Source organism: Alternaria novae-zelandiae, assembly GCF_023758075.1.
Source record: "Alternaria novae-zelandiae strain BMP 2774 chromosome Unknown scaffold_4, whole genome shotgun sequence".
Taxonomy (NCBI): Eukaryota; Fungi; Ascomycota; class Dothideomycetes; order Pleosporales; family Pleosporaceae; genus Alternaria; species Alternaria novae-zelandiae.
The window spans coordinates 976,092-999,321 of NW_026056964.1; the positions used below are offsets into that span (position 1 = coordinate 976,092).

Here is a 23,230-nt window from a genome sequence, read left to right on the forward strand (position 1 = left end):
CAATCCAATCCATCCGACGTTGCGTTGGTTTGAAAGTAACGGGCCTATGCGGCAGATGCTTCGGTTGGCATCACATTTTCTCAGCCATGACACCGTCCTCGCTTTCTTTGTACCGCTTCTATACGGACGCGACTTGATAGGCATAGTTAACGATGCAAAGAAGACTTACCTCTCAGACCCGCTCGCGAACGCGTCCGAAGAGAAACGCAGTCAGTATCTAGCCGGAGTGCGTGAGGCTTTGCATTGCCTTGGGCACAGCGTTTCCTTCCACTTCCTACCGTCTGCGAAGCGAGTATACGCCCGTTCACTGCGGGACAATGCGAGCCCACGCCATGTCGCGTCATGTTGTCCGGCATTCCAGCGCAAATTTTCTTGTAGGATCGAAATGGCGGACTGGTTGCGTAACTTTTATTCGACTGGTGAGTACGAAGCCGCGTCGCGATGTGCGCAGTTTCGGCACGATTTCCTTTTCGCTGCAACACTCGTACACGAGATTACCCATGCTGTGGGAATATTGCGACGGGGCAATACAAGGGAGCCGCACATCCGAGCTGACTGTCCAGAAGCTGAGTGGGGCTATGGCTGGGAACACTTCATGTTCGGCACCGTAATTAACCCTCAAGACTTGTCGGGACCAGGCACTCACCTTCTTATGCGTAAGATATGGGTAGATCGAAAGACGGCCAGCGAGACTGGAGGTAAGGAGTACTGCGATGTACCCATGTCTTACATAGCGCAATGGTTTCGGAACGACACATGGAGCATTGTAGCCAAGTATGGACCAACTGCCGTTGCGGCACCAATCGCTAATTTCAAGATACGGCTGTCGGACCAGCCTGGGGCCTGGGTAGTGTCAAGTGACCATCCAGAGATCGAGAGTGATCTGAGAACGCTGCAATCTCAATGGCGAAATCGCTCTTTGAGTCTAAGTCTACAAATAGGGTTGTCATCATCACCAGCTGCTCGTTCGCGTTTTGCCAAGATATTTTGGCACCGTGTAACTAAGGAACAGCTGCAGAAGAATAACGCGCCGGTTCCGCTACGCACTTCGATCATATCGCGGGCTGAGACAAGCCCCATGCCAAAGCTCACTCAGACCATACGAGCATGCTACAAGCCAACAAAAACACAGGCCCTTGCAGGATGTCGACCAGACTACTCTGATAGCTGCGATATGTCTCGAAAGCGGCGCGCAGAGCCACGAGACGAGTGCCGCCGCGTCAGCAAAGCAGTGAAGCGGTAAACTGTGGCTGCGACCCTAAAACCCCAGGACGAGCTTCAGAGGTCGTACTTATCCCACGGAAGTTGTAACATTAGGAACGATATAGCACAGTGTTGATACCGATTCCGGAACGAAGCAAAGATGCGGACTTACTGTCGCGCGCACACTCGCTGCGCGGTCTCAACTACATAGCTACTTCATGAGCTATGTAGCATATGACGAAGTCTCAGCCAACACAGTAATTAGGTATCAGGCTAGCAAACCGTAGTAGTCACCTGTAACGTCTCACCGGTGTGTCTCTCACTTCTTGAACGCTTGTTCTTCATACCAATATAAGAGCCTCAGCCCCAGCTCCTAACGTGCATTGTCCGTAGTGAACTATTCAACCCAAAGCCAAGAACATCAGCGTTTCAGATGCCTGTTAGTACGCCACTTCCCCCGCGGGAGGCATATCTTAATGACTTGATACCCGTCGCGATATGTTCCGCAGCAGATCCTTGCCACATTTGTTGGAATAGTTACACCAAAGATCACGAACCGGTTCTTCTGCGTCCTTGTGGGCACATTTTCGGTAAGCCATGCATACAGCAATGGTTCGAAGAAGGCGCAAACACATGTCCATTCGATAGAAACAAGCTTTTCATGTCAACAACGGATGCGGAAGAGACCGAAAGCTGGTCACTTGTTCCGTTCGGCGCTTTACGAGACCAGGGCGGCAGAGATGCGCCACGAAGTGATAGAAGAAGTGGAACAGCCAACAGAACGCATTCTGCACCGGAGCAGTATCTGTTCTTCGGTGGCGAGATCATTGGTATAAACAGTCGCCTAACACTCGAAGGCTGTCGTCGCGTCGTTCGCGATCTCTGGTATGTAAGCAACCATCTTTACCATCAGATTCGTAACCATGCCGATGATCACGACCCGCTATCCGTTAGCGATGACACCCTCAGAGAGTCGATACATGATGCGTTGCCTCGCGGTATCGACGTAGATGACCACGCTTGGCCGCTACTTTTCAGCATGGCAAGAACTATGGTCACGTCGCGGGGAATGGCCTGGGAACAGGGCTCGGAGGCGAATTTGCGTAGGGAAGATATGATGGGCTGGGGAGAGGAGCTCTGGCGCGTGTGTGGGGGTTTTCAGAACCGAGATTAGATAGAGATGCAGATAATGAGCTTCAGGCCGGCGAATATCCAGTGTGATGATAGTGGCTAGTCATATAATAGACGTCTGAGGGTTTCGCTTCTGAGGGTCTCATCTGCTCATATGTTGATAGTTCCAGGTTTGCGGGCACTCAGCGCGGCGGCGGGAAAGCTCGAACTAGGTAGCCAGGTACCAGCGGACCATCCCACGATCTCTTTGCACTCAACGAAGATGCCTGAAGAGTCACATTTACAGTACACTGCACCTGGTACTGGACGTGTTGTGCCGGATAATAAATGGCAAGTTCTTTGGCTCCCAAGGTGGTGACAAGTTTTGTGCCGTTCTGAAGTTTCCATCGAAGCTACGGAATTTCTAGAACACCACCACTGGGCACGGACTTCCACCCTCGCCGTCACCAACTCACTCCCCGCCTTTTGCTCTAAACTCCCCAGTTGCTCAAGATTCTCGAGTACTACCACCAAGTCTCATACAGTAGTCGCCTGGGTCCGATCCAACGACGTCCACTTGCACTTTTCGCACTGCGCAGGCGCACACGTGGGCCCGACGCCGGCCGCTACCCGGTCAAAATCCTCACCGCTGGCTTCACTTGGGTCGCGCGACAATAGCAAGGCTTGAATACTTACACCACTCGCACCTTATCTATTCAACTGTATTCACTCCACGGTCACCGTGGTCAGATAAGTCCGCAATAGCTCGGCTCCCACACACCCAACGCTGTTTCCCATCTTCCACCCAAACCAAAACAGCTTTCGTCAACACTACGACCATGGCGCCTACATACAGCATGCCATACAATCCCGCTGATTACGTCGCTTCCGAAGCACTACTTCCTGAGGAATTCTTCGGTTATGCCGACATCCCAACTCTAGTGAAGATTCACGAGGTTCTGTGCAATAGCGAAACACAGGATGACACCGAGCTCGCTACATGGATACAGGAAAGATACCTCAGCGCCCCCAGGAACGCGTCGTTGACAGAACCGATGCGTACCGCACAGGAATTCAGCAGATTGGACAGGGCTTACCGTAGGGTGCGGTCTCTCAGTGGCAAAACCCAGGACAAATGGCCAATCCTCGACTTACATTTCAAGGAGATGTCATCAGCTATGGTTCGAAATAACGCGCGCGGTGAAGCCGCTCCCGGAGTCATGTTCCCAATTGACGGATTGCAGAAGAAAGCTTGTCTAGCTGGGCAGCCGCCCCACGGGTTTGTCACACCTGATGGTAAGTAAGCTCTCGCCCAATCCTGCCTGCAGATACTGACTTCTGCCATTATAGCCTCCGTAGGACCAGAACTCCAAGTGCCGTTTGGTACACCCAAGCCTAGCCGGTACCAACCATACGTGCAGACTTACCCACGTCCGACACAGCAGACTCCTGTACCACTTCCATCCAACGTTACTTCCAAATCGTCTGGAGAGCCGAGCTTTGAGAGTCAGACCGTACCTTCCCATCGGTCTCAAAATTCTGCAGCTTCTTCACAGAGCAACCAGCAGGAGACACGTAAGTTACCACCGCCTGTTTTACCCAACCTTACTTGATTACCTCACTCCACCCCACATCTCAGGGCTCACTTTCGTTTCCGCTTCCTTCATTATGCTGACAAAAAACGCTAGATCTCGCCTCAAAATCGGATAGTCATGCAATGTCTCAGACCGAGCCACCCCCATCAGGCTTGCCTAAAACCGAGGAAGCTCTTGGCCAGACCTCACCTAACGACAAGAGTGGCGCTCTTCTATCAAATCCCATAGGCGGTACCGTATCGCGCAATATCAGCTCCAACCCCAGTGAGGATTTGCAGGCAGAGTCGGAAGTACGAGATGCGGGCGCGGGTAAGGTTCGCGGCCCAAATGGACGCTACCTACCCAAGGACGATGTCGAGCCCGAGACCAAAAAAGCTAAGAAGCCGAAGAAGGCAGTCAAGCCCCGTACGGGCTTGAGAAATATGAAGAAACAGGAATCACCTGCACCAAATACAGTCGGCGAAAAAACCGAGACCGCACCAGCCGAAGATGACGATCTGATGGCAGATGTCCAGCCGCCTTCGCCTCCAGTGTCTAGCCATGAGGCTGAGGAGATGAATGGAGTGGAAGATGTCACATCTGTCAATCTAGCTTCTGACATCGTCGTACCATCCACAACTGATCTGGCTACATCCCCTACAGCCGCAAACGAGCAAGAGGCCGAGATTGAGGAGGAAGTAGCGTCTGGCTCGGGATCTGCCTCTGCGTATCTTCTTGCAGCTGCGGCTGATCCAGTACCGTCAAATTTGGACAAGCTACCTCCTAACTCTAGGAAGTCCATCAAAAGAAAGAGTGAGCCAACTGCCACGTCTGGAGACCGTAAGCGGGGTAAACACGGCGGGATAGTCGGCCGCCCAAGGAAGTCCGAACAGCAAGGAAGCGACACATCAGATCAAGCGCCAGTTCAGCAAGAAGATGAGAACGTCACAAGGACAGAAGATCCACCTCAGATGGTAACGCGTCGAGCCACCCGACGCTCTGCAGCCGCAAACCTGAACGCTTCCGAAACCAACAAACCAGATGCGACGTCAACGGCAAACTCCCCTATAAAGGCACCAGTCGACCAGCCGCTCTCAACTTCGAAGAAGCCATCGAAATCCAAACGAAACCCAAGAAAATCATCCGCTCCCGACGAAGACGAGGTTATGAGTGGGACCGAAGATCGCGAAACGGCTAGTCGTGAGGAGACTCTTAAGCCTACTCCCATTGTTAGAGAAGCCAGCTCTACGCCTTCGTATGCTTTGGGAAGCGTTGCGCCCTCGCAGCTTCCGGATAATCATTTCTTGAGCATCGGTATTAGCAGAACCAGCTCCCCCGCCCTTCATCCTCAGCCGTCTTCGCACCAGCCCTATCAATCACCTTACCAGGCGGTGCCGCCAACGCCACCACCTACAGTTGTTGCAAAAACGCCCCTCATTAACGGCACAACATCTACTTATCCGCCAGGTCACGTGGAGTATTTCGCTCGTATCACTACAAGCAACGGCAGTACGATGGACTTACCGATCGAAGAGAGCCAAATCGAGAGAAAAGAGATGGAGACGATCAAGAGATATGCTGAGTATAACGCTGTACCCAACGCGGTGCCAGTATTGTATCCTCAGTTCCGGCAGATCTGGGCTTTTGCGAAACAGGGTTAATACGGAGAAGGGACACTACGGAAATCTTCAGGCTACACTGAACGCAGCGATTGTACGGATAGCATAGGCATGGAACTATTACAATAACAATGATCATCATTGATTCTCATGATATCCAATTTTCCTCATTCCCGGACTTCAATGGTGTCTCTCCTCTCTCTTAACCACTTTCCTGCCCCTGCCATCAACGTCTCCGCCTCTGCGGGCCCCTCCTATCGTACGGCTCAAACCTGCCATACCTTCCACCGCCGGTATAACTCCAACCACTGTCGCCACTGCCATGGAGTTGATTGTATCGTGTCTCGCCGCGACGGGCTCCGGGCTGGTGCGAATACATGCGGTCGGGGTAAAAGCCGCCACCGTTGTTTGCGTCTTGAAGCGAGTTCTGGTAGGGGTAGTACGCGCGGCCGCCTGGAAACATGATGTTGAGCGGGTTTTGGCGGATATGTGTGTGGTTTTTGGTGCTTAGACGTTTAGGGCTGGCTGCGGCTGCTTTGTGTATCAAGTGGAAGCTGAAAAGTACTAATGGTTGTTCTGTTAGATGCTGATGTGCTTGATATGATGGATGAGTAGAAATTAAAGGCAGAACCTCGAGGATTTATATACGAGGACTGGATTGATGAATAGTTGACTGCGACAGCCAGCCATGGACTCGATGCGTATTCTGTGTAACTTGATGTCCGGTGCGTGAGTTGGCACAGGTGTTGCCGAAAGTCTACAATGCCACAAATTGTATAGCGTGATCGTGGGTCGTGGGAATTTTGGTCGCTGTCCCGATATTATTGAATTCAGCGGCATCCGTGATGCCACCTCTCTTCACCTCGCGCTCCCTGGCAGTGCCTCAAGCCGACACCCCACCCCTTGCCACGTCCTTTCCTGGTAGACGTATGCTTAAACATACCCTCGAGTTGTGATGCACTGTAAAAGGCTTTCGTGTCGATGGACCGTTGGTGTAGAATGATTATCGCGACAGACTGATTTGAAGAGACGCGCCGCGATGGCGAACGGTATTTGGGTAGTTGATGTGGTGCGATAGTCCTTCCACTGTCGTCGCCCTCCGTAGACTCAATACTATCCATGCGAAGCAGAGAATTGCGTCGGATTTCATGCTCAATGACCCGTTGTCGAAACGTCTCGGAACCTCGATATTCTTCAAGCTGGCAATTGTTCGCCGACGCGTCGTCTACGTCATCGCTGAGCGCACCACGCGCCGTTTCCGTTAGTCTAGAGGCCACCAGCCACCACAATTTCCTCAGTACGTCAAACACTAGACAATGTCAACGGATTGCATGCGCGTCTTCGACATTTACGCCCCCTGGTCGCGAATCATGAGGATCGCAACATAGTGTCTAGAAACCGAGTCCAATGACGACAATCTGCAGGTCCGAGGTCTGCAGCTCTATGTCCCCTGGCTAGGGCTCTTGCAGCAGGCGGGAGACGGCAGCCGTACCGAAACGGATGACATCCGTACGAGCATGCCAATCAACGCATCGGTCGCGCGCACATTGAGCCATGCTCACGAAGAGTTTCGCTTATCGCGAACTTCTGCAAGATGCTGACATGCAGCGAGAATTTTCAACGGCGTGCAACTTTGGGCTTTGTGCCACGGTCGACATCAGCCTCCAGCGACGGTGACACCTTTTGCGACCGCTCATACTCTTCCTAGCACGAACAACAGTCAAAATGAGATGTCCGGGGATCTTGTTGGCGCTTGCGCTCCTTGTCGCTGGATCGGGCGCTGAGCCGATACCGCGGGCCGTGAAAGCACCCAGGGTTGATCTGGGCTACGCTGTCTATGAGGGGAGTTATGATGCCAATACCAGCATCAATATCTTCAAAAGGTACTTTTCCGTCTGAGATCTTCCCAATCCTCCAAAGGTTGACCTTGCGCGGCAGTGTTCGGTATGCAGCGCCGCCACTCGGAAAGCTGAGATTTGCAGCTCCTCAAGCCCCTGTGCGGAATAGAACGACAGCATCAGCTTTGAGCGATCCACCAGCTTGTCCGCAGACTGGCGCCTCTTCACAGACCCCAGCGGCTTATGGCTTCACCTCCGCGATCGGAAACGAGGATTGCTTGTTCTTGAATGTATACGCGCCGACTCACGCGAAGAACCTGCCTGTCTTCTTCTGGGTTCGTGAGTCACTTTCCAAGCAATACAAAAAACGTAGCGGACGTCGCTAACAGGATCAAGATGGTGGGGGGTACGGGCTATTCAGCGCCTCTGGGCTAGACCCCAGCGAATTTATGGCCACCAACAAGAATGGCTTCGTCAGCGTCATAATTCAATACCGCCTGGGCGCTTTCGGGTTTCTCTCGAGTCCAGAGGTGAAGCAGCATGGTGCGCTCAACGCTGGGCTCCTTGACATGAACTTTGCATTGAAGTGGGTCCAGGCTAACATTGCCAAATTTGGGGGCGATCCTAGTAAGGTCACTATTGCGGGCGAGAGCGCAGGCGCAGGCGCTGTTCTCTATCAATCTCAAGCCTATGGTGGGCGGCAAAAAGAAGACCTCTTTCGTAATGTCATTACAGCGAGTCCATGGGTACCCAATCAGCACGATTATGACGATGAACAACCCGCAGAAGCCTATGCGGCGTTCCTTGAAGCATCCGGCTGCTCAGAAACGAAGGAAAGCATGAAGTGCCTCCGCGCAGCGGATACTATCGTTCTTCAGAATGCCAGCGCCAGAATTTCGGAAGCTGGCCCTTTCGGTACCTTTGCTTTCCTGCCAGTAACAGACGGTACGTTTGTCCAGGACCGCCTCTCCACAACCCTTACTTCAAAGTCGCTAAAGGGAAGGCGTGTCTTATCGGGTAACATGGCAAACGAAGGAGTGCCACTCTCGCCTCCCACCGCACGCACGCTGCAGGATTTCCGAGACTACATTGATCTGACATTTCCCGACTTCTCTGCATCCGACAAAGACCGACTGGAAGAAACATACTCATTTCCAGGGGATGACCTTGAGGTGAAGCCCAATGCTACGCGCTTCGCTACATCTGGTACTGGTCTACCCACGGCACTCAACATGAGTGAATTTGGGACAGGAAATCAACAACGTCTCTTGAATGTTTTTGCAGAGTACGCCTTCGTCTGCCCGAGCTACTGGGCTGCTGAAGCTTTTACAGAAGGCTGGAAGTATCAGTTTAGTGCGCCTCCAAGTTATCATGGCTATGATCTGCAAGCGCTATGGAGCGGAACTCCAACGCCCGGCAAAAGCTTCAAGCACGCTTTCCGTAGGATTTGGGGCAATTTCATCACAAAGAACTCGCCGCTGATAAGCTTGGAAGACGCGAAGGGTGGTGTCGCAAACTCGACGATCTCGCCTGCAATTAAGTATGGTTCGAGTGACATCTCTTGGCCAAAGTGGAACAAAAACCAGCCGGTACTACTAAATATGAACGCTACAGGCGGCATCCCTTCCTTCGTGCAAGCGACAGACGATCTCTATTACTACGTTTATAGCGATCCGGGCGTCAGCAACCAGATCAGTTTGGCCGATGCAAATGCATGGGAGGGTGGAAGGGGCGGGCGATGTGAGTTTTGGAAAGCTATGGCAAGCAAAGTACCATATTGACAGGTGGAGACGTGTATGGGCTTGAATGTCTGAGGAGTGATGATTGTGAACTACGCTATATCGAAACTACAATCCCAGTCGCTTGTCCATCGCGGCCAAAGATATACCCAAGATTGACCCGCTCACACACCGTCGTTGAACTCGTAGTCTTTGTCCCATCGCTATGCTGGTTAACAACATGTACATGTATGTGTACATTGTACTTACAGTGTCCCATGGCTTGCTACCATCGACGAATCTCAGATCAGTACCAACTCTAATAACGTTATTTGGATCGTGATTCAATGTGGATGCGTGTATCTGACTACTGTTAGCCAGGATATACGTTAGCTCAAACCCAAGGGTACCTACCGCAAACGGGTTGTGGAGGACTACGTCGCCCGCTTCGTAGTTTGTCACCAACCAACGCCTGTCAAAGGTGTCAGAATACTCCCGTGGACCGTCAGCGAGGAGCCCTGTTGATAGCATGTTCTGGTTGAAAGCGTTCTTCGTTTCTTCGTCGCTCAGTCCACTTTCCGCTGCCTTTCGGTTGAAGTCTTCCTCTACTTCACGGCCAAGCGTATGACCTACCAGACTCGTTAACCTTGCTCGATATTTCATCACGAAGTAGAGGACTTACCTTTCTCCAAGTAAATCAAGCCTCCTCCAGTCAAGCTTACATCGCCCATGGGTACCCAGGCAGTGACACTCGTCGGTTCGCCATGCCGGAGGAAGATTTGATCATAATGTACGCCGATGGCCTTGTTTCCTGGTGTATTATTGCGCAATAAGCTTCTACGGACACCTAGAGTGCTGTCGCCCCAGTTTGTCATCCGGGCAATGAAGTCTTTCAGAGCAGGGTGCTTGCAAAACGCCTCTTTGTACCAATCTGCATAGTGCGCTTCGAGCGCCAGACTCACGAACTTCTCCGCTGTCGCTTCTCCCGGCTTTCCATTTCCAGGGGCCGCACCAGCGCCAATACCAGGGAAGTCTGCAGCGTCCTTCTCAGGATCGAATATGCCATCCACTGGCTGGGTTCCAGGTTTCAACACGCCGCTCGGTGCGAGCGACTTGAAGTACTCTTCGCGAGCTTTGAGGACATCGCTCCTCGGTAGTAAACCCTTGAGGAAGACATACCCATCTTCGTTGTAACGCCGACGCAGCTCTTCCATGGGCATTTCTGGAGATGACTCCTTCAACTTCCCGACTTGGCCTGGTCGGAGCAACCCGTCGTTCACGAAGAGCTTCTTGCCATCAAAGCTCGGCACGTCTAGCTCTGGTGATAGTGCATGGGGCATGATGAAGGATGTGATGAAGTAGCAATCGGCTTCGAATTGTCTGCACAGGGAGAGACAATATCTAGGTGTCCAGCTTGTTGTCAAAATCTTCCGGCAACGTAAATGTGGTGTCAACCTATCGCCACTGCCATATCTGTACACAACAGACGAGTGTGCCGGGGAGACTTACCTCTTTCGTCCCTGCCAAGATGTGGGGTAGGAAGCGGGGCTAGTCGCCGCTGTGACACGCTATCTGGATTTTCCGAAGTCGCGGACGCGATCGTCAAAGCCCAACTTTAGTAACCGGCGGAACATGGTTGGACACGACTCTGCTCATCTCGGCGGGCATTCCTCGTCCTGGACCCCTTTGTGCATCGTTATCGCGCGTGTCCCAGCTTCGTAAATTAGCCCGCACCCGGATCCTTCGCGATTCCACGACCACGTTAAGGTTTATCGCAAATGCCATGGTACGAGACTTCGCATCCTTTGCGCACGACCTGGACATCGCTTAACCGTTCGTAGCAATCGATGCCGCACGCGTCATTATCGATGTAAGCTGGAAGCCTCGAGCTAGTGGAGCTGGCATACTGATGACGTTGCAATAGGTGATGGCAAGCAGCCGGCATGTGCAAGGTGTGCGCAGGCGAAGAAAGAATGCGTCTACGAAAGCGGTAGACGGTTCCGGCGGTCGTCAATCTCGGATTCGTTTAGTGTTGAACAACCTTGGGTGTCGTACCCTCCGCGAAGTGAGCACTTACCCGAGGCTGTTGCATCTGTCGCTGACACGAGTTGGCAGTCCAATTCTTGGACGAATCGAGCGAAATTCGCTCTCAATATGTACAGGATGGCTACTCTCCGTTCGACAGCCCTTCAGTTCATGCGCCATCACCCAGCTGCACCCCTGGAAGTGCGCCGGGTACTGCTTTGACTCCAAACTCAACCTTGTTCACCCCTACGGAAAACCTCACAGTTCTGTCTTTACTGAACTCAGAATCTCCTGTGCAACACCAAGCACCTGCGCCTCCAGCATTACACGGCCACCGAGCAAACACGAGCACATACCAGCCACATCAGGAAGAGGGAGTTAGTACCTTTGTGTATCAACAGCCTCCCGGTGAACCTGTGCTATGGCCGTTAGAGCATGAGCAAGAGGCAATGCTGCTGCAGCACTACATCGAGAATGTCGCCTTATTCGTGAGTACCTTCATCCAGAGAAAGGGCCTTTTACTGACGAACATAAGTTCGACATGGTCGACACCAGAGATCACTTTGGGGTTCACATCGTCCAGATGGCCAAGCAGAATAGTACCCTGATGTATGTAGTGTGTCTACTGCGGATATATGTTGGCAATCGACTGACCACCAATCTCATCCAGGAACGCCATTCTTGCGCTATCTGCTCGTCAGCTTAGTCGCACCACCGATTTCGACCCTTACATCGCAGATGCCTATTATCAGCGATGCTTTGACACGCTGATTCCAGCACTGAACGACAACGTCACCATCAAAGAAGAGCCATTACTTGCTGCGACCGTCATCCTGCGACTCTTGGAAGAGATGAACATCTCAATTATCGGCTCCGATCCCCAAGGCCATCTGTTCGGCACCCAAGCTATAATTCGCGCTGCTGAACAGTCATACGCTGCAACGTCTGGCCCTGATCGGCGGCAGGCTATCTACTGGGCTGCTTTCCGTCAGGAACTGTGGATCTCACTCATGACGCAACGCGCGTTCAAATTACACATCTTCCCCGCCGATCGCTCACTCGAGCCGGCTAATGACTCTATTTGGGCTACACGAACGATTGCTCACCTCGGCGACGTGAGCAACTTCGTATTTGGGGAAGGTAGAAACAGCATTGCTCGCTACAACCAACTGATGGATGAGAACAGATCCTGGACACAGTGTAGGCCTGACAGCTTCGACCCATACTATTTCCGTCAAGATCGAGATGGTAGCGGGAGAAACTTCCCGGACATTCGCTTCCACCAAAAGACCCACGTTATGGGCACCCAGTATAATCTCTTAGCTCATATGCTGCTGATTGTACATGATCCGACGATTCCGCAACTCGGACCAGCACACAAAGCATCACGCGCTATTGTGGATAGAACCGTGCAAGACAACGTCCGCACACTGTGCGGAGTGGCCCAATCGAACTCCAAATGGTTTCCTTGCAAGTTTGTTGCCTGCTTCGCGATCGCATTAGGTAAGTTCGTTCCGATCCCATTACGCGACTATGACGAGGAGTAGTCGCGTGTAACATTTATATTGCTTCTATATCTAACATTTCCAGTCGGCGATCGCTTCACGATTCGTGAGGATCAAGAACAGCTTCGCGATCTATGGTATGCCTGTGAACGATCGCATGGCTTTCCTCCCACAGCGACCATCAACCAACTCGAAGAGTCGTGGGGTTGGCACAACTCCTGAAATACATGATGCGGCTATCTCCGATGGCTCCAGCTACCTCATCATGTCTCTGAACTCATCATAAACCCTGGTTGAAAGCATTCATGCGCCTCGGGTCGAAATTACCGGGCATATAAGGACCAAATCCCATTCCGGAGTTGATCTGGTCCAGCTCATCTTCATCGAATCCCGCTCCATAGAACGGCATCGGGTTGCCATGGTCACCTCCATGTCCGGGACGAGCCGGGCCCTCCCACTTCGTGAAATGATGCTTTGGTCTGCGATGTTCCGCTGGCGGCTTCCCTTTGTCGTGCTCTTCGGCTAGATCGTAGACTCTATGCAGTCGTTTGTCGACAGGAAGTCGTTCCCTGATTCTCGCATATTCAGCCTTGATGTTCATCAACAGGGGATATATGCGCACCCGCTCTACAAAGTCTTGCTCTAGAGCTTTCTTCAGTATGCTACTGAGTTCTCTGGTATAGCTGGAGCCTGCCGGTTGTTCTTTGTCCCATCTTTGACCATGGGGGAACTCTTTGCTTCGCGGGCCTACGATTCCGGTACATGCGCAGACCATACTCAAGCCTAGTTGCCAGACATCTGAAGCGCCGCTGAAGAGTGGAAATTCTGGAGCGTCGAACCCAGGCGTCCCCCCTGGTTCCATTATAGCGCGTTCTATACTACGCTCAAGCGACAGATAGTCTTCAGTTACTGCTAATCCAAAGTCGGCAAGCTTCGCTATAACTGTATCACCTTCCATCGTCAGTAGGATGTTCGCAGGCTTGATGTCGCGATGATATATTTTACTCCAACCGGACTGGAATATATCGTCATCGGTCATATTTGGCTGCGGGCCACGGTGACAGTACGTAAGGGCAGAAGATAGTTCAAAGAACCATCTCCATATCTTATGTTCGTTGACGTGGGCGCCCATAGCAACATTGAGCGCGACGTCTGCCAGGTTACCTACCGTACAATACTCCAGATACACAGCTCCGTCTGGTTTGCGCTTATCGAAAAAGTGGTCCACCATCTTAGTAATATTCTCGTGGTCCTGGACCTGGTGCAAAATCTGGATTTCTTTGCGCGGTACATCGTTCTCGAACGCGTCTTTATTGAAGCGCTTCTCAATGAATACCACACCCCGAGCTTTTGGATTACTACATTGGACTTTGCTTATGCCGCCGTTCAGACCTCCGCCCATGCTACCGAGCTTCTGGATTACTGTCCATTTCTCTCTCGGTTTTGGTTGATAGGTTACGGATAGCTTCTTGCAAATTTTGGGCATCGCAGTCCCAGGATACCGCCGTTAGTGTTGAATATTTAGGAGTGTGGTTAACGTTGTGGAAGATGGCAAAATGCAGGTTCAACAGACTCATTCTCTTGTTTGAGTAGCCTGCGATCGGTCTCAGCGATTGTTTTTATCACGATATCCTTTCCATTGTTGTATTAAAGGCGCAAAGTGCTATATCACGCTTTTGTGATGCGTAAATTGACCAGGATGCAATGCGCGTCTCGTGGTTCATACTTGTCTCGCCGATGACTCTCCATGTGACGTGGTATCTTCAAGCATAGCAAACCTTTCTGCTTCAAATAGTGAGAGGAATCACGTACTTCTAGTCACAAAGTCAGCAAGACCATCATCATCATCATCATCATCTCGTAACAACTGTACCGCAACATCTCATCGAATGTCACGGAATCTAAGATCTCGTGGGCGTGGTCGAGGGAAAGAACCCATCACAGATGACCCAATGGATCTTGATTACTCGCCAGACGATGTGGAGATGCAGGACCCGCCGCCAGAGGCTCTGTCGCGCCTCAGACCTCGAAAGCCTCCATCTTCGCAAGCTGTGACTATGGAAGAGTCGCCATTCTGGACAGACCCTTCACACAGAACGCCCTTGCCCGAAAGCTCGCCCCCTCCAGCGCCTCCAAGATTGAAGCAACCCATGACATTAAAATTTCGGAATGATCATGTTGGCCAGCCTCCCGGCTTTGTTCGTGAAACAGCTCCGCTTGTGCGCAAGACTGGCGAGGAACGCTGGGAAAATGGAGTACTAAGTGGCAGCGCACTGATCCAGATGCTGGAAGATCTATCGCGCAGCACCAAACGCGAACACTGGCAGATGTGTGTCTTGCTAGATGGCTTCGCCGCAAAGTTTGGTCGCTTCCACAACCCGGATGGTCTCATAGTGGCGGATGCATATGAGACGTACATGCTCATGCTCGCACGTAAAGTTTGGGTTGATCACAGAGGCGAATTTGCTGGGGGGGATATTCTCTGGGTACCAGGACTAGAACCTAGAGCCATTACCGATCCGGACTGGGAAGCCAGCGCAAGGCAAAACTTACCGGAGTTACCTATCAAACATTACCAGCCGCCTTGGTTGGCGGCGGAGAATCAGTACATGCACCGCGTTATGCAACGGCCACAAAAGGGGGAGATTGTCTACAAGGGCTGGGTTGATGACATGAAACGGGAAAGAGACATTCGAGAGGGTGAGAAAATTGATCAAGGCACGCCCAGCGACGACCCTGTTGTTTCCACATCAAATACAGAATGAAGGGTAGCAGGCGTCAATACTTCCAGGGGTCAGTAGCAGGCCGTTCCGTTTTGGCCAAGGCAGCAATCAGTTGAAGGTACACCAATAACGAGAATGCTTTGGGTAGTCGTAGAAATGTGACTTTACAACATGTAGTCAACGGTGAATGTGAACAGCTACATCGATCAATACCTGGGTGGTCGCGCGGAAGAGACACGCGATCATGACGTCATCATTCTGGAGTTGCACTAGGCTTCTTAGGGATGAACATCAACGAAATGCTCTACACTTCTGCACAGCTGCACAGCAGCTCAGTCCACTCCGCCTTGCACTGGTGTTGTAGCTACCGCAAGACTGATGAGGAGATGAGAAGAAAAGTCATGCGCTCTCGCTCACAGATCTAGCGCAAGGTGTCCAGCGTGGGCACACAGAACTCTTGGGAAGGGCCGCCGAGATCCCGACCGGAAAATGAGCATCAACTCAACGCGAAAGTCAAATACTGCACCTGCAGTAGGAGTATCATCGGCTGCATGACTTCAGTCCATCGATTAGGCGAAGACAGCCGTCTTCGCTGGCCTGTATGCGACCTCCAGTCAGCTGCACCTGCACCTGCACCTGCACCTGCGAGCTCACCGTTCTTCCAGACCCCCCGAACCATTACCCCTCCCCATCCTCTTTGTTCTACAACGACGCATTGTGATCACCGCTGCAGCGTAAAACTATCAACTTGCTAATTCCTTCATCTCCCCCCTTATGCATCATCTGCTATTTTCAAACATTTGTTGATCGTTCCGGCCCGCGTGCATCTGACGTGCGTTTGCACAGCCTCAATTCCGGGTTGGCGGGCATAGTAAACCACGACTCTTGGTAGCGGCGACAGCGACCGTGCCTCTGTTCCGCGTAACGTTGCGCTTAGGCTTGCACATGCTCATGCAGCGGAATGGTCGTTCGGCGCAGAAGCGGGAGTGTTACCTAGAAAGGGAATGGCGAGAGAGTCGCGGTGATAGTGTGGTGCTTTGCCTACAGCAAGGCATGGTGTGTAGTATTGCCACTTGGACACTCACTGGCTATACTGTACTTTTCGGTGATTAGAACCTCATTGATACATTATGCAGTCGAAAGTGCTGGGTCGAGATCTTGGCCCGCTGGGTATGCTACAGCATACAACGTGCGCATGATAAGCTTTTCCGCCCCCAAACTCCCCGCATCTACTTTGCTCTCTTTCGAGACTTACGTGCATTTTAGTGGGTCCTTAGGTACTTCCGTGTTACCATTGACGTGGTTAGTGATGTGTAGACTGGTCAGTTGACTACGCGCAGTTGTAGGAGTGTACCATACATGATCTCCACGCCTTTGTCTTCTCACAGCATGCGGAACCTAGTACCGTAACGGTACCTAGATAAGCCCCAAAAACGTGGCATGGAAAGAGTGTGACTCAGAACTTCAATGATTGGCCAGCCTTCAAAAGTACGTATTACCGACCATGTTCATGCCGCTCTCTTGTCATGCGGGATAATGACCGGCCAGGTACATCACGCAGTCAATTTTTCGATCCGCACGAGGCTGTCCGCAAGGCATATTTCCATGTCTTTGTCACATCTCACATAGCTGTCCGGATCTCTACTGGACAATGCCTGATTTGCTTACAGCGAAGTGACAACGTCAAACATGCTATGCGTGAAGGGATGTGCTATGGGTGATTGCTCAATTGAATTTAGGTGTGCTAGCGCGATACCCGCCCGGAGACACCTGTCCAACAGTATTGGCCATGTTCCCTATCGTGACTATCAGCTACACTAGTATTCACTTTGGAAATTGCATCCATGCAAATTACTCTTTCGTATGCATGATGTCAATCAATGTAGGGGCCGAATTCCCTTTCCGGTAAACATCTGACCCTTACAAGTTCTGTTTGGCGTAACACCAATGTAGGCAATACATATAATCGAACGATAGACCGGCCCGGGACAGGCGATCGCGGGGGCGGTGCCGCAACGCTGCATCATCCCCATGACTGCAGCAGTCATGCGTGTATGGTTCACTTCGATATCAATATGTGTTGAGAAACACGGATGGATGTATTAGAATTAGGCATCATGAACGATGGGCCAGGGCTAAATGCAGCCTAGATATCGTTTGGCCCATCGAAAAGCCGGCGATGTGGAGTAGCGAGTCCAGATTTGGGTCTGAAGCCTATATCTCGTCAGCCTTCGCGAAGGCTGACGAGATTAACATTCGCATGCGGAAGGAACGTGAACTCTGATATTATGCAGTATATTTGGTTTTGATTTATTGGGATGACCTCTTTCTCGATGATCATATTCATCTTCGCGTACCCCTCCACCTCGCTTCTAGTTCGCGAGCCCTTGCTGACGCTTCTTGTCTCTTTTTCGCTGCCATTTCCGCCTGGCTTTGTTGATAGTCTGGAAGTTCATCATCAGATCCTTGAGGGTCATTCAGCCCCAGCAGGTTCAGTTCCGCTGTGACGGCGTCCAAGTGCGATGGTGGCTGCCATTGCTGATAAGCATCGAGAGGTGGATTGGGCACCGACATCGTGTGGTTCAGTGCAGGTGCTGCTCGTGACGAGATAAGCGGCGGTGGCTCAAAATTCTGCCAGTCATCTCTCTGTTCCCTTGCAGGCCGCCGCGTTGGTAGGGTCCGCGACGAATGCTGGGGATGTTGGAGAGGGATTGGGATAGTGTCATTAGTGTTTCTTCGGGCGAAAAGTGAACCTCGAAGTTGTGGTGGGCCAGTTGGTGAAAAGGACTCGTTGTCGTTTGGCAGACCGGTCATAGCCTCTGCGAAAAGATGAAATTGAGACACGTCAGTAAAAGCCTCGGTGGGAGAGCCCCATGTTGTGTGCGGTCGTGGCCGACTAGAGGCGTTGTCGCGGGCCGTAACGCCAAGCGTAGATTCGGGGAAAGTGCGCGATCGTGGTGTTGATGCCGTCTCGAAGTAAGGATTCATAGAAACAGCACGTTGTTGTGGAGGCCGGGAGGACTGCGGTTGTGGTGGCAGCGAGTATGGTTGGTACTGCACGGCGTCTGAGTAATTTGAGGCTGAAGAATGCGCCCGAGGAAAGGTCGCCGGGTCCTGATAAGTAGATTGACCGAACCCGTAGGGAGAGTTCGGCATGCTTCTGGAGTAAGTATGGCGGTGCTGGCTGTTTGTGTCTACGTTCAGGCTGGCCGAGTGCCGTTTTGGTTGATACGGTTCAGGTCGGAGATGGGTTGACTCCGGTTGCTCTGGAGATTCGCGTCGGAGAAACCCTCGCAACAAGGTTGGCTTGTGAGATCGCTTCTCTGGACCGGATGGCGATGGTGGTAGTGGCTTGTTAAGGTTCGAGCCGCTCGTAGGGCATACACTGATCCGCTGCGAGGTTGCTTTGTAGGCCGATGGCTCTAATCGATGGCCATGCTCTTGTTGTTGTGCAGAAGAGGCAGGCATATTTAGCCACAGCTCATTCTCAGTCTGCAAGCGGCTGGAACGGTGATTATGTTGTGCCATGTATTCCTCGTCTTCGTTGTGCGTCGAGCCGCCCTGGAGGTGGAGAATAAGTCGATTGGAGGATAGAACTAGCTTGCTTGTAGACGAGATGTCGTCAAGCTTATAGTTAGACGATGCGGTCGGGATCGTCAGCAGCTGGGCGCCGGGTAGCATCCTAAAGAGAGCAGCTCCGTATGCAGATATGTCCAAGGCTGAACGCAGGGATGCGCAGACCAGGCCTAAGAGCTTGGTGTTGAATGTGGAGGTGAGGTGCGGCTTGAGGGCGTTGCGCTACTGCACCACTGTAGTATTCGAGCGAGTTTAAACGATGCTAATAGCCAATTCGCAGATCCGATAGCTCCAACTGTTCTATGCTTCCGAAATCCCGGGTGTGTGGTATTGCCAGTGGAACAGGTGCGATACATATGGTTGGCAACCTTAGTGCGGCGTAGCAGAGGGGTGGCGGTGGTCGTCGGGCGCAGGGGTAAGGCGTGAGCTGGTAAATTGCTATGTGTAGATGTCGGAAGGGACAATCCTTACAGAAGGACGTGCAGATTGCTTAAACGGTGCATGTTGAAGTCATACCAACGGGGCCAAGACAGAGAAACTCCAATTGAAGCTCAGATCTGACGGAAATGGATGTGAAATTAGAGGACTCCATATCTGGGTTCATCTGAAAGGATTTTGAGACGCATTGCTGGCCTAACTTTTCAGGCCAAACGCCCAAGCTTCAACGAGGCTCGCCGTCTTCGATACGGGTCCGGCACCTAAGAAACCCTTCCAACGCCCTACGCAATACTGACATGATATTACCGAACAGTAAGCGGTGAGGCTCAAGGCGGTACGTGGTCACTCGACCTTTGTGCAGCCAGCCGCTCGCCTCCCGAGGTCTGCATTCAGCGCAACAGCAAGGAGGGCGCTGAGGGAACGCGCCCAGCGGCAACAATCCTACTCTGAGTATGCAACGAGTCGGGCAGGTGGCAATGGGTAACGGAAGACGCGATCACCAAGGACCATTGAGATGAAAGAGAGTACGCCAGCACTGCCTCCCCTATCTCCTAATTTTAGATAGAGGGCGCGCTAAGCACCAACGTGGCAAGTACTTCATAGCCGAGGCTGCAACACATCCATGGCATCGGTCCCCTGTCCGCGTGCATCCTCAACCATCACCGTCGCGTCCAGATATCACCACACCTTCTCAACGGCAACAACAAGAATATTGGGAATACTTATTTCTTGTGCGTCTTGTCGATCCGTTTCTGGCCTTACCCATCTCGTCAAAGCCCGTCTGGGCTGAGCCACATGAACGCACAGGTGCTGATGCGCATCAGTGCGAACGGGCGATGACATAGATCAGCTCGGCATTCCATTGTCTCGTGATGCTTTCAGCTGCGGAACAATAAGGAAACATCACCACTGCCCTTTTTTCTTAGTACTGGACCATAAGGCGCTGGAGAGCGGTACCGAAGGCTTTCGTCGTCGATCCAAGGACAAATCTCCAGTCACGGACCTTTGGGCGTGACGCTTATCAACAAGGCAGACTTCGTCTTCATCATCTTCCGCCTTGACATCGTCTCTCGCAATGTAAGACAGTTGGCGATGTCGAGCTATGGCGTCACGACGCTGGCCTAATCGAATCAGCCACTTTCACGGAGGACCTGCGTCAAACCCCACAGAAATTGTTCCAAGTCTGAATTACAGGCACTCCATTATGTCTAATGCCCTTTGTCGATTATCCCGGTGGTGATGTGTGTCTGGAGTACACTTGCGACCGTCAAGGAGATTCAGTCTCCATTATAACTCGGGTTCATCACATGGTGGGCCAGGAAGGGAGCGGTGCACACGTCTCTCGCACATAGTGCGCCAAAGCTTAACGGACAGTGAAGAACTCGCAATTCCGACGAGATCGTACAGCACTTATCAACGAGATCGATTGCGCGCATCGATGCCAGGAAGATCTTTTAAACAAGTGGCAACTGCGCATCTGACAGTACACAAGACCACTGCACCGACAATGCACATTCACGTAGCCGCGACACCCGTGGGTTCGATTGCTTCAGCCTTGGTATGACATCGAGAACTGTGGATTGTTTTGTTGATCGCGTGAGAGTTCACTCCCATCCAGCCCCTCACTGCCCGGCCTTAGGCCTCCAAGCCAACCATGAAACTCGCATGGACAGCCGCCTTTCGCCTGGCCTCTGAATACTTTTGCATTGAGGCTGTGACCTGCAGGGATCGACCTATGCAGAAGTGGAAGTGTGTTTAATGGATGAGCGGGACCGGAGTAGGCTTTCAGTTGACGGCGCACAAGCCAGATCACAAAGGCCTTATTCCATAGCCTAAAGGGGAAGTTCGTTCATATCCGAAGAATGGCATTGCGCAAAACCCTATCATGACTGAATCCATATCTAACATAAACCCTGACGCTAATTCGGCACTACCTCCTAGACTTCGGAAACGACTATCTCTGGCTTCTTCTGCACACGCATGGGCGTCGGCTTGACCACCCCGACCTTCGCCGACCAAGTATCGGACCGATCATCTTCAAGTTGGATGCCTTTCTCGCCATACTCCATTTCCTCAGACCCCTGCAGTCGTCGCGCTAGCATATTTCGTGCTATAATTGCGTACCGTGCGAGCACGAACAGCGCAATCATTCCGCCCGCATAACCCAAGACATGCAGAACAATACTGGCGTTGCCGTGTGCCGGGTTCATCCACTCATACACGTAGAAGCCCTGAGTATACCGCGTGAGGTACGAGAGCCCAAGGTAAATCGACAAGACTCCAAGGACGACGGACAGATGATGCCACGGCTGTGGCTCGGTTGCTGATAGTATGATCTCAGTCGCAGCAAAGACGCTGTTGAGACCGTGAACGGAGATGTTGATCCACTGTTCGAATCGTCCGGCCGGCCACCCAGAGTTCATGGTACCCCAAAAGACGATCGTGACCAAGAACGGAAATGAGGTCATGGTGGAGTAGTACATGCTATGCAAGAGCTGCAAGTATTTTGGCCACGTATGTAACCATGTTCGTTGCCTGAACGCATACATGAATGTGTGTACGCTTGAAACGAGGAAGTAGAAACCGAGCGACCAGAAGGTGAGGTAGGTGAAGAATGAGAACGACTGCCCGATAGCTGCATTGCCTTGTTGGATGGTATAGGATCCTATGTTCACATCTTTGAGTTTGATTGTAGCCGTCTCGTTCGCCAGCCAAGTATAGCATGTTATGATAGTCGTGAAGCAGTATATGCTGAGCAAGGCGCGGATGCATGCGAGGACGACGGGTGAGACGAAGTGCGAACGGACGAAGTTGTATGACGGATCGAAGCCGGCCCTGGGCACCCCCCAGGTTTCGTAGGTGAATAGCTTCATGATTTTTGATATGAGAGTGGAGTTCATGAAAGTAACGAGCGAAGTGCAGATGGCCTGCTATGAACGTATGCAACTCCCAACGCAGGGTCTGGAAGGTAGTCGGGTAGCGAGCCGTGTCTCAAGAAAAGGAACAAGTGCATGATATATGGATCAACCGCACGAAACAATACTCAGAGGGCTTCTTACCGCACTGATGTTGCGCAGGATGAATACAGCAAGCCACATGAAGGCCTCAGTTCAGTGAATGCATCCTTTAGCAACGCCACAAGATCCCTATCACATACCAACATCTGCATCACTGCGCTATCGCGATGCAAAAGTCTGTAGTACCAACCAAATACTTTCCAGAGTACCGTGCATTCAAGCCTTACGCCAGCCCTATGGAGTTCAGTACGTGGCCCTCGCGCTGTGATTCCTCAGCCTTCGCAGATGAAGGCTTGTTGTCAGCCCACAGGCGCCTACGGGGCTACCGAGGGCGTTCACACGAATATAGTATGCCTCGCCTAGCTATTCGGTGATGCTGGAATTGGTTATTGTTCAGCTGGGCCAAATGGCGTTAGCGAAGGGGTAGCGCCCAAAAGGGTGTGGTGCGGACCGGATAAGTGCTAGTTCGAGCACCAGCCCTACAGTAGCCTTGCTTTTCAGCGCATGCTACGTGCGCCCAGATCGATCGAAGTGTGCGGAGGTCGTGATGCATCGGACGATGTTTGCATGTATGCAGGAAGTGTATCGCGCATTGTAGTGTGTGTTTGCAGACGATGAGAAGGTGCGATTAGATGATGGGTCTATGCGCTGGCTCCGATGCCGGGCCATGCCGAATGCGCTGCCCTCAGGCCCATGGCACCTGCTCTTTGGCTATGAAACTTCAAAACCAAAAGACCGCGTTTCAGAACCACTACAGATTTTGGTACCATCGCCATCCATCATCTGGTGCTTTGCACATCAATTCACTTCTAGGTCACGGTTCGGTCGTTCACGAGGAGCGCTTCATCTGCATCAGAAGCTGCCATGAGCCGATTTTGATACAG

General features: G+C 52.0%; 7 protein-coding genes across 7 annotated transcripts; 4 read left to right on the top strand and 3 right to left on the bottom strand.

Annotated features, from left to right (window-relative positions):
- Positions 1-3,152: 3,152 nt before the first annotated feature.
- Positions 3,153-5,548, top strand: J4E88_002836 (uncharacterized protein; the record flags this gene model as incomplete). The annotated part of the gene is made up of 3 exons (XM_049396494.1): positions 3,153-3,609; positions 3,664-3,888; positions 4,002-5,548. The coding sequence occupies 3 exons, from the start codon at positions 3,153-3,155 to the stop codon at positions 5,546-5,548; spliced, it is 2,229 nt and encodes a 742-aa protein (XP_049257842.1).
- Positions 5,549-7,793: 2,245 nt separating this feature from the next.
- J4E88_002837 (uncharacterized protein) lies at positions 7,794-9,125 on the top strand (the record flags this gene model as incomplete). The annotated part of the gene is made up of 1 exon (XM_049396495.1): positions 7,794-9,125. The coding sequence occupies one exon, from the start codon at positions 7,794-7,796 to the stop codon at positions 9,123-9,125; it is 1,332 nt and encodes a 443-aa protein (XP_049257843.1).
- A 122-nt stretch (positions 9,126-9,247) lies between these two features.
- On the bottom strand, positions 9,248-10,402 carry J4E88_002838 (uncharacterized protein; the record flags this gene model as incomplete). The annotated part of the gene is made up of 4 exons (XM_049396496.1): positions 9,248-9,286; positions 9,333-9,425; positions 9,477-9,691; positions 9,745-10,402. The coding sequence occupies 4 exons, from the start codon at positions 10,400-10,402 to the stop codon at positions 9,248-9,250; spliced, it is 1,005 nt and encodes a 334-aa protein (XP_049257844.1).
- Positions 10,403-11,508: 1,106 nt separating this feature from the next.
- On the top strand, positions 11,509-12,814 carry J4E88_002839 (uncharacterized protein; the record flags this gene model as incomplete). The annotated part of the gene is made up of 4 exons (XM_049396497.1): positions 11,509-11,514; positions 11,623-11,696; positions 11,758-12,590; positions 12,678-12,814. 4 exons carry the CDS (start codon positions 11,509-11,511, stop codon positions 12,812-12,814), a joined length of 1,050 nt encoding a protein of 349 aa, XP_049257845.1.
- Positions 12,815-12,872: 58 nt separating this feature from the next.
- On the bottom strand, positions 12,873-13,994 carry J4E88_002840 (uncharacterized protein; the record flags this gene model as incomplete). Its single annotated transcript, XM_049396498.1, has 1 exon — positions 12,873-13,994. One exon carries the CDS (start codon positions 13,992-13,994, stop codon positions 12,873-12,875), a length of 1,122 nt encoding a protein of 373 aa, XP_049257846.1.
- A 550-nt stretch (positions 13,995-14,544) lies between these two features.
- J4E88_002841 (uncharacterized protein) lies at positions 14,545-15,357 on the top strand (the record flags this gene model as incomplete). Its single annotated transcript, XM_049396499.1, has 1 exon — positions 14,545-15,357. The coding sequence occupies one exon, from the start codon at positions 14,545-14,547 to the stop codon at positions 15,355-15,357; it is 813 nt and encodes a 270-aa protein (XP_049257847.1).
- Positions 15,358-21,266: 5,909 nt separating this feature from the next.
- Positions 21,267-22,202, bottom strand: J4E88_002842 (uncharacterized protein; the record flags this gene model as incomplete). Its single annotated transcript, XM_049396500.1, has 1 exon — positions 21,267-22,202. The coding sequence occupies one exon, from the start codon at positions 22,200-22,202 to the stop codon at positions 21,267-21,269; it is 936 nt and encodes a 311-aa protein (XP_049257848.1).
- Positions 22,203-23,230: the final 1,028 nt, after the last annotated feature.